General features: G+C 41.2%; 1 protein-coding gene across 1 annotated transcript in view; it reads left to right on the top strand.

Annotated features, from left to right (window-relative positions):
• The window catches only part of BDP1 (B double prime 1, subunit of RNA polymerase III transcription initiation factor IIIB), a 74,883-nt gene that overhangs the window by 27,382 nt on the left and 30,916 nt on the right, over positions 1 to 16,585 (top strand). The window contains exons 8-21 of the mRNA XM_063456383.1: positions 2,512 to 2,566; positions 8,367 to 8,507; positions 8,625 to 8,873; positions 9,242 to 9,490; positions 9,920 to 10,171; positions 10,913 to 11,146; positions 11,897 to 12,053; positions 12,610 to 12,751; positions 13,456 to 13,526; positions 13,624 to 13,729; positions 14,436 to 14,506; positions 15,101 to 15,293; positions 15,778 to 15,974; positions 16,196 to 16,328. Of these exons, the coding sequence (XP_063312453.1) occupies positions 2,512 to 2,566; positions 8,367 to 8,507; positions 8,625 to 8,873; positions 9,242 to 9,490; positions 9,920 to 10,171; positions 10,913 to 11,146; positions 11,897 to 12,053; positions 12,610 to 12,751; positions 13,456 to 13,526; positions 13,624 to 13,729; positions 14,436 to 14,506; positions 15,101 to 15,293; positions 15,778 to 15,974; positions 16,196 to 16,328 (2,250 nt within the window). The remainder of the gene's footprint in view (positions 1 to 2,511; positions 2,567 to 8,366; positions 8,508 to 8,624; positions 8,874 to 9,241; positions 9,491 to 9,919; positions 10,172 to 10,912; positions 11,147 to 11,896; positions 12,054 to 12,609; positions 12,752 to 13,455; positions 13,527 to 13,623; positions 13,730 to 14,435; positions 14,507 to 15,100; positions 15,294 to 15,777; positions 15,975 to 16,195; positions 16,329 to 16,585) is intronic.

The raw sequence follows: 16,585 nt of genomic DNA, 5'->3' as shown, positions 1-16,585 counted from the left end.
TACATTGCCATAATACAGACTGGGGGCTGCAGAGAGTTTACTTACCTCTCCTGCAGCTCCTGTCAGCTCCCTTCTCCTCCACGCCGGTCCGTTCGGCACCTCAGCTCCCAGTGTAAGTCTCGCGAGAGCCGCGGGGTCATAGTGCGGCTCTCGCGAGACTTAATGTGAGCTGACAGTGGAGCTGCACGGCCCGGCGCGGAGGAGAAGGGAGCTGACAGGAGCTGCAGGAGAGGTAAGTTACAGCTCTGCCAGCCCCCTCCCCCCCACTGAACTGCCAATGCCACTGGACCACCAGGGAAGGATAGCCCCTCTCCCTGCCATGTATCAAGCAGGGAGGGGGGACGAAAAAACAAATAAATAATATAATATTAATAAAAAAAACAATAATTTTTTTAGCAAAATAAAATTAAAATAATAATAAAAAAATTATAATAAAAATGCCCACCCCCCACCAAGGCTCTGCAACACACACACACACACACTGCATCACACACATTGCACTCATATACACACACACTGCATCACACACACTGCATCACACACACTGCACTCATACACACACACACACTGCACTCATACACACACACACACACACACACACACTGCACTCATACACACACTCATACACACACACACACTGCACTCATACACACACACACACACACACACACACTGCACTCATACACACACACACACACACACACACACACACACACACACACACTGCACTCATACACACACACACACACACACACACACTGCACTCATACACACACACACACTGCACTCATATACACACACACACTGCACTCATATACACACACACACTGCACTCATATACACACACACACTGCACTCATATACACACACACACTGCACTCATATACACACACACACTGCACTCATATACACACACACACACACACACACACACACACACACACACACACTGCACTCATATATACACACACACACTGCACTCATATATACACACACACACTGCACTCATACACACACACACACACTGCACTCATACACACACACACACACTGCACTCATACACACACACTGCACTCATACACACACACTGCATTCATACACACCACTCATACACACACACACCGCACTCATACACACACACACCGCACTCATACACACACACACACTGCACTCATACACACACACACACTGCACTCATACACACACACACTGCACTCATACACACACACACTGCACTCATACACACTACACACACTGCACTCATACACACTACACACACTGCACTCATACACACTACACACACTGCACTCATACACACTACACACACTGCACTCATACACACTACACACACTGCACTCATACACACTACACACACTGCACTCATACACACTACACACACTGCACTCATACACACTACACACACTGCACTCATACACACTACACACACTGCACTCATACACACTACACACACTGCACTCATACACACTACACACACTGCACTCATACACACTACACACACTGCACTCATACACACTACACACACTGCACTCATACACACTACACACACTGCACTCATACACACTACACACACTGCACTCATACACACTACACACACTGCACTCATACACACTACACACACTGCACTCATACACACTACACACACTGCACTCATACACACTACACACACTGCACTCATACACACTACACACACTGCACTCATACACACTACACACACTGCACTCATACACACTACACACACTGCACTCATACACACTACACACACTGCACTCATACACACTACACACACTGCACTCATACACACTACACACACTGCACTCATACACACTACACACACTGCACTCATACACACTACACACACTGCACTCATACACACTACACACACTGCACTCATACACACTACACACACTGCACTCATACACACTGTACGCATACGCACTGCACTCACGCACGCATACACACACACTGCACTCATGCACGCATACACACACACTGCACTCATGCACGCATACACACTGCATTAATTATATACATACACTATAAATAAATATTCAATATAATTTTTTTAGGATCTATTTTTATTTAGAAATTTACCAGTAGCTGCTGCATTTCCCACCCTAGTCTTATACTCGAGTCAAAAAGTTTTCCCAGTATTTTGGTGTAAAATTAGGGGCCTAGGCTTATATTCGGGTCGGCTTATACTCGAGTATATACGGTAATTGTCTGTATATGTCACAAGACCCGTATATTTTATCTGATATTTATCCAGTCCTATTTAAATGTATGTGTTTGTGTGTCTGCGTATCTAGCTTTTAAAAAGGGAAATACTTGTTGCTTTGTTTTCCTCAATCTGGATATTCATTTGATTTACTTTTCCTTTTTTTCCACCGTTTTGTCTTGTTTTTAGTTTTTTATTTTCTAAAACACAGAAATAACACAGTGATAATTGTTAATAAAGATTCAATATGGTGTCTTGTTTCCTTTTAATTTCAGAACAAATTTAAGCGAGAAGAACGAGCGAACGGCTGGAGGATTGACAAAGCTTTTAGTAAGTTTAATTTATTCATTTATTTTATCAGAGTTTGTGTGTAAGGAAAATAGTGTCCAAAGTGTCTAAAATGAACTGCATTGGATTTTCTGTAATGGAGTCAGTTCAGACAGGTGCCCTTAATGTTTTACATTTAATGTAATGATTTTAAAGGATGTTGACTTTTTTTTTTTTTTTTAGAAAATGTCACATTTTTGTCTGACTGAGTAGCCATGTTGGATCAGACTCTGTTACCTGATCAGCTGCTGCTCAGCCTAAGTTGCCAGTTAAGCAGCAGCTGGTGAGATAACAAAAAAGTCTGAGCAAAAATGTATTCTCTGACGTTTTCTCAAGAAAACATACGTAATTAAAAATAAATAATAATAATAATTAAAGGGACAACTTTATCTTAATAAAGCAGTTATGGTGTATATATCTTGACTCTGCAGTCTCTCTGCTCAATTCTGCCATTTATTGGTTAAATCAGTTTGCTTGTGCAGCCCTAGTCACATCTCTCTGCACGTGTTCTGCACAGCCTTTCTAAACACTTCCTGTAAAGAGTCATCTAATGTTTACACTTCCGTTATTGCAAATTCTGTTTAATGCAGAATTTATCTCCTGCTTTAATAGCTTACTAGACTCTGCAGGAGCCTTCTGTATGTTTAATAATGTTCAGTTTATTGAGCAAGAGATAAAAATGTTTAAAGCAAGTTATATCTGAAAATGAAACCGTTTTGTTTTCATGCAGACTCTGTCAGTCACAGGCAGAGGAGGTGTTGCTAGAGCTGCACAAACAGAAACAAAAGTGGGGTTTAACTCTTAAATAGCAGAGAATAGAGCAGTAAAACTTCAGGGGCACGATCTATACACAAAAACTGCTTCATTAAGCTAAAGTTTTTTTGGTGACTATAGTGTCCCTTTAAGTTTTATTGAATGTAATAAAAAAAAAAAAAAATTAATGGTGACACGTTAACATTATGTATGCCCTACTTCTGGCCACTAACACATTGTGGAAATTAATATTGCCCTGATTGGTTGTAATTTTTCCATGAGTGGCTTATGTCTACTTTCTGGAGAGGAAAAGAAAAAGATATCTTATTATTCCAAGTACCGTATATACTCGAGTATATAAGCCGAGTTTTTTAGCACATTTTTTGTGCTAAAAAAACCCAACTCGGCTTATACTCGAGTCAATAGTCTGTATTATGGCAATTTGCATTGCCATAATACAGACTGGGGGAGAGGGGGGCTGGCAGAGCTGTAACTTACCTTTCCTGCAGCTTCTGTCAGCTATCTCCTCCTCCACGCCGTCAGTTCAGCACCTCGGTCAGCTCCCAGTGTAAATCTCGCGAGAGCCGCGGCTCTCGCGAGACTTACACTGGGAGCTGACAGAGGGAGCTGCACAGACCGCGCGGAGGAGCAGGGAGCTGACAGGAGCTGCAGGAAAGGTAAGTTACAGCTCTGCCAGCCCCCCTCTCCCCCCACTGCACTGCCAATGCTGGACCACCAGGGAAGGAGAGCCCCCCTCCCTGCCATGTATCAAATAATTAGTAATAATAAAAAAATGATAATAATTAAATAATAATACAATAATAATAATAATTAAATTAAATAAATAAAAATAATAAATAATAATAAAAATAAAAAATTGCCCACCCCCCACCAAGGCTCTGCAACACACACACACACTGCATTCATACACACACACTGCATTCATACACACACTGCATTCATACACACACACTGCATTCATACACACACTGCATTCATACACACACACACTGCATTCATACACACACACACTGCATTCATACACACACACTGCATTCATACACACACACTGCACTCATACACACACACTGCACTCATACATACACACTGCACTCATACACACACATACACACACGCTGCACACATACACACACGCTGCACTCATACACACACGCTGCACTCATACACACACACGCTGCACTCATACACACACACGCTGCACTCATACACACACACGCTGCACTCATACACACACACGCTGCACTCATACACACACACGCTGCACTCATACACACACACACGCTGCACTCATACACACACACGCTGCACTCATACACACACACACGCTGCACTCATACACACACACACGCTGCACTCATACACACACACACGCTGCACTCATACACACACACACGCTGCACTCATACACACACACACGCTGCACTCATACACACACACACGCTGCACTCATACACACACACACGCTGCACTCATACACACACACACGCTGCACTCATACACACACACACGCTGCACTCATACACACACACACGCTGCACTCATACACACACACACGCTGCACTCATACACACACACACGCTGCACTCATACACACACACGCTGCACTCATACACACACACGCTGCACTCATACACACACACGCTGCACTCATACACACACACGCTGCACTCATACACACACACGCTGCACTCATACACACACACGCTGCACTCATACACACACACGCTGCACTCATACACACACACGCTGCACTCATACACACACACACGCTGCACTCATACACACACACGCTGCACTCATACACACACACGCTGCACTCATACACACACACGCTGCACTCATACACACACACGCTGCACTCATACACACACACGCTGCACTCATACACACACACGCTGCACTCATACACACACACGCTGCACTCATACACACACACGCTGCACTCATACACACTCACGCTGCACTCATACACACTCACGCTGCACTCATACACACTCACGCTGCACTCATACACACTCACGCTGCACTCATACACACTCACGCTGCACTCATACACACTCACGCTGCACTCATACACACTCACGCTGCATTCATACACACTCACGCTGCATTCATACACTCACGCTGCATTCATACACACACACTGCATTCATACACACACTGCATTCATACACACACACTGCATTCATACACACACACTGCATTCATACACACACACTGCATTCATACACACACACTGCACTCATACACACACACTGCACTCATACATACACACTGCACTCATACACACACATACACACACGCTGCACACATACACACACGCTGCACTCATACACACACGCTGCACTCATACACACACACGCTGCACTCATACACACACACGCTGCACTCATACACACACACGCTGCACTCATACACACACACGCTGCACTCATACACACACACGCTGCACTCATACACACACACACGCTGCACTCATACACACACACACGCTGCACTCATACACACACACACGCTGCACTCATACACACACACACGCTGCACTCATACACACACACACGCTGCACTCATACACACACACACGCTGCACTCATACACACACACACGCTGCACTCATACACACACACACGCTGCACTCATACACACACACGCTGCACTCATACACACACACGCTGCACTCATACACACACACGCTGCACTCATACACACACACGCTGCACTCATACACACACACGCTGCACTCATACACACACACGCTGCACTCATACACACACACGCTGCACTCATACACACACACGCTGCACTCATACACACTCACGCTGCACTCATACACACTCACGCTGCATTCATACACACACACTGCATTCATACACACACACTGCATTCATACACACACACTGCATTCATACACACACACTGCATTCATACACACACACTGCATTCATACACACACACTGCACTCATACACACACACTGCACTCATACATACACACTGCACTCATACACACACATACACACACGCTGCACACATACACACACGCTGCACTCATACACACACGCTGCACTCATACACACACACGCTGCACTCATACACACACACGCTGCACTCATACACACACACGCTGCACTCATACACACACACACGCTGCACTCATACACACACACGCTGCACTCATACACACACACACGCTGCACTCATACACACACACACGCTGCACTCATACACACACACACGCTGCACTCATACACACACACACGCTGCACTCATACACACACACACGCTGCACTCATACACACACACACGCTGCACTCATACACACACACACGCTGCACTCATACACACACACACGCTGCACTCATACACACACACACGCTGCACTCATACACACACACGCTGCACTCATACACACACACGCTGCACTCATACACACACACGCTGCACTCATACACACACACGCTGCACTCATACACACACACGCTGCACTCATACACACACACGCTGCACTCATACACACACACGCTGCACTCATACACACACACGCTGCACTCATACACACACACGCTGCACTCATACACACTCACGCTGCACTCATACACACTCACGCTGCACTCATACACACTCACGCTGCACTCATACACACTCACGCTGCACTCATACACACTCACGCTGCACTCATACACACTCACGCTGCACTCATACACACTCACGCTGCACTCATACACACTCACGCTGCACTCATACACACTCACGCTGCACTCATACACACTCACGCTGCACTCATACACACTCACGCTGCACTCATACACACTCACGCTGCACTCATACACACTCACGCTGCACTCATACACACTCACGCTGCACTCATACACACTCACGCTGCACTCATACACACTCACGCTGCACTCATACACACTCACGCTGCACTCATACACACTCACGCTGCACTCATACACACTCACGCTGCACTCATACACACTCACGCTGCACTCATACACACTCACGCTGCACTCATACACACTCACGCTGCACTCATACACACTCACGCTGCACTCATACACACTCACGCTGCACTCATACACACTCACGCTGCACTCATACACACTCACGCTGCACTCATACACACTCACGCTGCACTCATACACACTCACGCTGCACTCATACACACTCACGCTGCACTCATACACACTCACGCTGCACTCATACACACTCACGCTGCACTCATACACACTCACGCTGCACTCATACACACTCACGCTGCACTCATACACACTCACGCTGCACTCATACACACTCACGCTGCACTCATACACACTCACGCTGCACTCATTATATACACTCACGCTGCACTCATTATATACACTCACGCTGCACTCATTATATACACTCACGCTGCACTCATTATATACACTCACGCTGCACTCATTATATACACTCACGCTGCACTCATTATATACACTCACGCTGCACTCATTATATACACTCACGCTGCACTCATTATATACACTCACGCTGCACTCATTATATACACTCACGCTGCACTCATTATATACACTCACGCTGCACTCATTATATACACTCACGCTGCACTCATTATATACACTCACGCTGCACTCATTATATACACTCACGCTGCATTCATTATATACACTCACGCTGCATTCATTATATACACTCACGCTGCATTCATTATATACACTCACGCTGCATTCATTATATACACTCACGCTGCATTCATTATATACACTCACGCTGCATTCATTATATACACTCACACTGCATTCATTATATACACTCACACTGCATTCATTATATACACTCACTGCAAATAAATATTCAATTGATATATATTTTTTTTAGGATCTAATTTTATTTAGAAATTTACCAGTAGCTGCTGCATTTCTCACCCTAGTCTTATACTCGAGTCAATAAGTTTTCCCAGTTTTTTGGGGTAAAATTAGGGGCCTCGGCTTATATTCGGGTCGGCTTATACTCGAGTATATACGGTACTAACATATTGTTGTTTTGCAGGTGAAAAACAAGCCTTTGACTTTGATTTTTTTGCCAAGCTCCTTGAAAGGGCACTGGCAGAAAAGACCAAAAAGCCAAGATCTCCAAGAGTTAAAAAACCACAAGAGAAAAAATCGCCCAAAACACGCAAGAAGCCGAAAGGTAATTACTGTGACTGAAGTAGAAGATTTACTCTACGGACGTGTTTGATAGCATTTCAAATTAGGAAACATTTAGCGATATATCCAAGTCATGTTGCTGTTCTAATTATTATCACAGATAAACAAGCAGCAGAGACAAAGAGTAAAGACTGTGACGAAAATGAGGCCAATTTGTCAGAAGGCGAGATGGCGGACTTGAGGACCGCGGAGAAGGAGAACGAGGAAACGCTAGGATTAAATGATAGTCAGACTTCCTTAGATCTCGCCCCCGTTAAAAAGAAACGGCAACGCAAGAACAAAGAAGCAGATTCTGTCGGCTCTGTAGAAGAGAATAGTTTAGAGAAGGGAAAAAAATCCCGGAAAAAAAGTAAGATGTGTGGGTGTATATATGTAATTATATATTATGTAAAAATATATAGTTTTTTTTTTCATTGTATATATAATGTATATTCTTCTCGGCAGAAATAAATACTTAAATGGGATTTTTAACATGTTTACTGGTCCCCTATATGTAAAGGAATACTCTGGGCACCATAAAAACTTAATTAAAATGGAGTTGTTTTTGTGCCATGAGGTCCCTGGCAGTGGCTTACCTTAAGAAGATAAACCGTTTGTGGGCATTCTTGGAGTTACTCTTTAATGCATTCTTATGGTGCGTTAAATGATCCGTTAACGTATTCTTGCTATTAGTTTTGCTAACACAATGTATTCTCATACACATCATTATTATTGCAGATAAGCAAGAGACGGAACCAAAGAGTAAAGACTGTGACGAAAATGAGGCCAATTTGTCAGAAGGCGAGTTGGCGGACTCTAGGACCTCTGAAAAGGAGAACGAGGAGACGCTAGGATTAAATGATAGTCAGACTTCCTTAGATCTCGTCCCCGTTAAAAAGAAACGGCAGCGCAAGAAAAAAGAAGCAGGTTCTGTCGGCTCTGTAGAAGAGAATGGTTTACAGAAAGGAAAAAAATCCAGAAATAAAAGTAAGATGTGGATGTGTGTGTGTGTGTGTGTGTGTGTGTGTGTATATGTATATATATATGTATATATATATATATGTATATGTATATATATATATATATAATATAATTTTTATTTTTTTTAATTATTGTATATATTATGTATATTCTTCTCGGCAGAAATAAATACTTAATTTGGATTTTTAACATGTTCACTGGTCCCCTATATGTAAAGGAATACTATGGGCACCATAAAAACTTAATTAAAATGGAGTTGTTTTTGTGCCATGAGGTCCCTGGCAGTGGCTTACCATAAGAAGATAAACCGTTTGTGGGCATTCTTGGAGTTACTCTTTAATGTATTCTTATGGTGCGTCAAATGATCCGTTAACGTATTCTTGCTATTAGTTTTGCTAACACAATGTATTCTCATTCACATCATTATTATTGCAGATAAGCAAGAGACTGAACCAAAGAGTAAAGACTGTGACGAAAATGAGGCCAATTTGTCAGAAGGCGAGATGGCGGACTCTAGGACCTCTGAAAAGGAGAATTGCGAGACGCTAGGATTAAATGATAGTCAGACTTCCTTAGATCTCGTTCCCGTTAAAAAGAAACGGCAACGCAAGCACAAAGAAGCAGACTCTGTCGACTCTGTGGAAGAGAATGGTTTACAGAAAGGAAAAAAAAAATCCAGGAAAAAAAGTAAGATGCATATTATTTATGTATTATTTAATTTTACATAAGGGGTCATCGAGTTTTTGTGAACTACAGATCTGATCTACATCAGCCATAAATGCTGAGTAGTGCAAATTCTATTGTCTCTTATATATTGCTTTGCAGAGTACATTTGACAAAGATTAAAGATGTACATATGGATCCTGAAGTTGACATCCATTCAGAATGGAGTTTTTTTTGTGTGTTTGTGTGGGGGGTGGGGGGGTGTTTAAATAAAAGTTTTGTTAGATACATGCATTTTAGAGCAGGATTGAAATAAAAACAATACACAGAGTATAACCTAAACGTGTAAGAAGAGAGAGGGTTGCATTTCTTTTTATTGCATTTTTGTAACTGACTGATTCATGTGTTGAAGAGGCTGTTTTACTCCGATAACCAGCACTGGTATCGTAAGGTGTTAAACAATTTCACTGTAACTGGTTGTTAGGCATTCTGGAATATCAAAGACAAAAATTACGTTTTTCAACTTGCCACACGCTACCTTTTTTCAGTGTTATACGAAAAAACAGCCAATTCTAAACTGGAATATATTTGAGATTGTTCCAGTAAAATACTGTTTTTGTCGAGGGAGCATTTATATTTATTTGTGCTATGGGAATTACTCCTTTTTTTTTTTTTTCAACCGCTAGCCCCCCACACCAGTAGATTGGTGCATTTCATGGTGTCATAGCAGATTCTGCAGTGTTTAACCCATATTGTTTTTTGTAGATAAAAGCACTTCAGGAGAGGAAGGTCATGAGTCTGGAAAAGAAAAAACAGGGAATGACGATAGTTTGACCACCGAGGAAAATCCGGTTCCAGACACCATCAAAGAGAAGAAAAGAAGAGCACGGAAAAAAAACAATGACCCCAAAGGTCCTGAAAAGGAGCCATTATTAGAGGATGGTTCTGCAGTCTCTCCGTTGACCAAAAAGACCAAATCTAGGCGAAAGGGAAAAACTGGTAAACACTTCTTCTTCTTCGGTCAAATGTCAAGAACCAACCAAACTCCTTACACCAGAACTTACCATTTCATGTCCTACGCCACTACCCAGGCTTTAAAGTTACTTGTCACTGCAAGCCCTTAGGGTTAATTTCATCTTACTAGCAGTGAATTTCTACACCAGGGCTTATTTTCACTGATCAATAGCTAGTGGGCATTTTGAGCCCTGCCCTGTTCTTCAGTTGGCTCTAAGAATGCAGAAATAAATATATATGACTGCATTCATCTAAACCTAGAAGGTTTATGGGAAATGCCCAGCTCTTCTTGAAGCTAAGTCACATCCATGATTTGAAAAATCTAAATGGGAGCTTTCAAACCACAGGAATTTCACAAGCAAATATATATTTGAAGTGGTGGCTCTAACTAGCCTTTCTGTGTGATTCTGGAGTTCAGTAGCTAACATACCATACACACCTCACAGATAGAATGTAGAATTTCTAGGAACATAATTCTAGCAGGAATGGCTAACAGTTGGACCTTTTTAAGCTGCCTTAGGGTGACACTTTAACTTGACATAATAAATGGGAGTAAATTGTCAAGGATTGGGAGCCTTCCCTGATTTATAGGCTGTGGACCGTCAATGAGTATTCGTATAGTAGCGTAAATAGAGTACTGTGTTTTAAATTCTATTCTTCTGGCAAAGCCTCCAAAGCGATTTGTCTTTCCCCTTTTAAAAAAAGTTTCTATTTGGAAATCCTTTTGTTCTGTAGTGACCTTTGAGGACACAGACCCTGTGGAAAATGTCAAGGAAGATGTTGTTAAAACTTTAGAGAGTCTGTGCGTAGAGTCAGAAGAGTCCGTTCACAATGAATCCATTACGCTCTTCTCTGAAGATTCCGACTGGCCGGAAGGTGATTTGCTATCAAGGTATTAATGTCTCCTTCTTCTGTACCTGAGCTTAATGTTTGAAACTTTGAGGGGAAAAAACTTAATAGAGAGTAAAATGAAACATTGTCTAATTCAGCAGTAGGACAAAAGAAATTCTGATTTTCATTTCCACGCTATGTTTAGCCAGCCGTAAAGTATTATCTCAACATTATCTAGAAATTTCTTTAATTTAATTTTTTTTGTTTGTTTATTGCTGCAATGTATCAGCCTTTCTTGCATTTTCTGCAATAGGGTTTCTTTTTTAAAAACTTAAAAAAAAGTTACCGCTTCACGAAATAAATCAGGGAACTGGAAAATGTATCTTTCACTGGATATTGTTGGGCATTGTTGTGAGATGTCCCTTAGAGAGTGATCGCTACTTGCATCCTCCAGTCTAAACGGACATCTCCTGGGTTCTAACCACAGTAGAGCGATAATAGAGAGCATCATAGGTTGAGCATTGTTGTTCAAGCATGGCTCTCCTCAATTTTTTCTTCTGTCTAAGCAATCTTCCTGTTGGCTCTTTCTCCTGTGTAATTTTTGATCTTTTTATCAGCACACAGCTCATGGATGTCCATGATTGTGAAGTGCCTCCTGTTTCGGACTTGTCGACAGCTGATGAACACATGGTGTCTGTCTGTGAGGATCCAATGCCAGGAAGTCCACAAAAATCTACTGGTGAAGCCTCTGACTTTAAGGTACACAGACCATATATGTTCTTTCCCGCACTTAACCTGGACCCTAAAAATAACAGATAAATTGGTTAAGAACAATGGAGACCTTTTATAGCAGTTTGGAAACAAATTAACTGTACTATACATTTAATGTAATGGTAATTTTAATTTAGATGGAACATTGAGATGTTTTATTTTGCTATTTTATCTTATTTTTATCTTTGTCCTATAGATTGTAAGTTTCAGTGACATCATCAAGTTATTAAAAATAGAACAATGGTTTGTGTAGGCGCTTCAGAAGATAGTGTAGTGATATAATATTAGTACAATGGGTGTAAGAAGGTGTACTCCCTTATCACCTTATATAGAGATCATAAAATGTAAAAACCGTGTACACCCAATGTGAATACACACTAATAATACTTATGTGTGTTGAAGCAGCACAGGTTCAATATATCTGAAAATACATACAAAATAAAAACATAGTGCTTTCTGTATAATAACATCAAATATGAGAACAGAATGAATGGAATCGAACTCACAAGGATAGAGCCGTGCCAGGCTCTATATAATCAGCATATAGGGTGCCTATACAGGCTGAAGCGATGGAATGCCAGAACAGGATACCGGATCAAGTTATTGTAACTATTGCTGGTAGACTTTTGGTTATGTAATTTGTATCATATACTACAGAACATTAATCTGAAATATTATTGTCTTTCTTGCAGAGAAACACATGTAAAGAGTCGTCTGTAAGAGACTCCGTACCAAAGGAGGTGGATTCACACGTTAAAGACAAGTGAGTGATAATATTCTCCTCTTCTTTTTTTAATTTTTAATTTTATTTTTTTAAAACCAAGACAATCAAGAAAACTAATTGATTTTTCTCTTTGCAGTTCGGCTGAGATCTCCCAGCCAGGGATTGAATATATTACCAGACCCGAACCAAACTGCACCCCGCCGGAAGCAGCTGTGGAGAGGCTGGCAAAAGACACCATCACTGTAAATATACCCATCCCTCCAAGCCCACGACAATACATAGGCTAACACCCAGACGAGCTGCCTCACCCTTACTGATAGCAACCTGCGATACGCTACGCATGTTAATGATCCTACATACAACCCCATATATCGCACCCCCCACCTACGATAGAGCGTGTTATTTCCACCTATGCTGGTATACAGTTCTTTAAATCTGAAGCCTAACTCCAGGGGTATGTTTCCCCGGTGTACACCCACAACTACCAGTGTACTGCGTTTTTTTTTTATTTTACCTATATGTTTTAAGCAACTGTTTTCAGATAGGCACCACCAAAGCTGACCGATGTTTCTTTATTTATAGCACTATGCCAATGTAACTGTTCTTACTTAAACTGTACATGTGGATAAGTTTTACTTCCCGCATGACTTCCTACTGTAACGCTTTTCCACAACAAAAATATATATTTTTTTAATTAATTGTATATAAAAGGTAACCTATAGAAGTTTTTCAAAAGTATGTGAAAGTAAAGTTAAATTATTTTTTGTTTTACAAATAGCTGTGCCTATATATAAGAAGTGTTCCGTTTTAGAAAATTAAAATAATGTCTCTGATTAACTTGCCAGCTGTCTGGCTCGCTCAGTGTCTCTATAAGAACACATTTAGTTTTTAATTGGGCTCTCATATTTTATAGATCATTTTATATGTATTTCTATTTGCTATTTACAGGTGTCTGAAAGTGTCAACGCCAGTTCAAATGAAGACCTCACTACAAAACCAGAAGCAGAGATGGAACCTGTGTAAGAATTTAGTAGTTAAAGTTGAAATCTGCCTCTTAACTGTGATCGAATTTTGGGACATTCTAATACTACTGACCGTTGACAATTGGGAAACAGAATGATGTAATCCAGCTGTCGCTCTAAGCATTGTTCCTTATCTCATTTTAATTCCATATTTGTGCTGTACTTTTCCTATGTCGTTCCTCTAAATCCAAAATGTTACCCAAAGCAGGTCAGATTGGCAAAATGTTTACTTAAACCTTTACACTTAGTTACATATAAGTATTATCTCTGCTTAGTACTTCTTAAGGAGTTTTTGCAGTTAGTTGAGTTTTTATCTCCAAAGATGTTCTCCACTATTACATTTCATGACCATATGCTGACATTAAGGAACAATTCATTCTGTTTCCTATTAAATACATAAGATGTTGGCCAAGCAGATAAAACAATTGAATGCCACATTCCGTAAATGTCTCAGAATATTTGAATACTTTCTTGTCAGAAAAGAAACCTTCTCGGTGTTCTTTGGGCTTTTGTGTTGTGCTTAACCTAGTCTTTATGAAAGCAAATATTCACTGTAGAGATTAATATTTTTTTTTCTGTTTTCACATACAGAACGTCTCCCCCTAAACCCGCACCAGTGGCCCGTGGCAGATTCCAGAAACCAAAGCCCAATTTAGCAAAAAGCCATACTCAAAAAGAAACTGTGGCAGTGGCAGAGGATGCTCCCAATATTCAAGAATTGGCGTTGGAAGGGTCCAGCAAGATCTCACTGTGTCATAAAGAGGACCTCACCGTGTTGGAAAAAGTAAGAGATTGTTCCTGAAATTTAACATTTCTGAAATTATTTAAGGACGATGTACCTCATCATGTCAGAAAAACTGCATCCATGCCATTTTATTATAAGTTGACAACATGTCACCTAGTCTGTGTATTTGAATATGAATATCCATGTTTAACCGGGAAAAGTAGATTCAGCTGGTCACTAGTTCCCCAGTGCATCCTGGAATCTAGATATTTACATTACCAAAGTTAATGGTACTTATTTTCCTAATGCTTAATAGAAAATGTGACTTTGAAATAAGGCAATGTTGTCCAATGAACTATCTCACCACCAATGTTTATCTCACACTCTTGAGTATTGGTGTTAAAGGGACTCTAATCCTAATATAACTGCTGTATTATCTTCCTTAATGCAATAATCTTTTACAAAGGAATTTAGGAGTTTTTACATGCCTCCATTTAAAAAAAAATTATAAAGTCCATATTCAATGAGTTGCCTGTATCCTTAGCATGAAGACAATAAAATGGAAGTCTCCACGGTAGATGGAATGTTAAGCCTAGACGGGACCGTTCCAGTCACTCTTCCTATTCAGTCTCCAAAGGATTCGCCTTCCAAGCACTCGGAGTCTGCACATCCACTCAGTGGAGCTCCAGAATTTGCCCCACCAGAAACAGGTCAAGACAGGACCACAACAGAGGCCTCATGGTGAGTATATGAAGTTAGAATGTGACCAGTTATTGGCAATTTAACAGTTTTTGATGTTTATTGTAAAATCCTCCATTAACTCTAACCCATTCACATGTCCTGTCCTACTTCATTGTGATCTACTTCATTATATCGTAAAGCTTTCTATCTCACAAGGTGTGTGTGTGTGTGTGTGTGTTGCAGTATACCTAAAACTAGCTTTTTTTTTTTTTTTTCTGCAGTAACGAGAAGCCCCCTGGCCAGACAGTGAGAGGACGCCTGATAAGACCCAAACCAAACTTGGCCAGAGCTCCTGGGAAGGTTAGACAATTGGATCAGTGTCAGACCAAAGAACAGACCGATAAACTTGGACAGGTATTCTTAACTTAACTTTGGTACGAGGAATACATTTTGGTTTTGGATGGAGTTCTCGCTGCGGTTAACCAACTAAACTGCATACCGCATTAGTGGTTTATCAGTGTCTTTGCGTGACCACTGTAATCAGGCCATTACCATCTCTGTGATAGTGCTTTGTTACATTGTATAAAAGTTAGCATTTGCATTTGAAACAAGCTAATTCCATAATATGAGAAAAAAAAAAGTAAAGGCTGCGCCAAATAAGACCAGTAAAT

This window comes from Pelobates fuscus, chromosome 5 (assembly GCF_036172605.1).
Source record: "Pelobates fuscus isolate aPelFus1 chromosome 5, aPelFus1.pri, whole genome shotgun sequence".
In the NCBI taxonomy this organism is placed as follows: Eukaryota; Metazoa; Chordata; class Amphibia; order Anura; family Pelobatidae; genus Pelobates; species Pelobates fuscus.
Note: the sequence above shows the minus strand (reverse complement) of the source record. Positions and strands in the feature narration are given on the sequence as shown.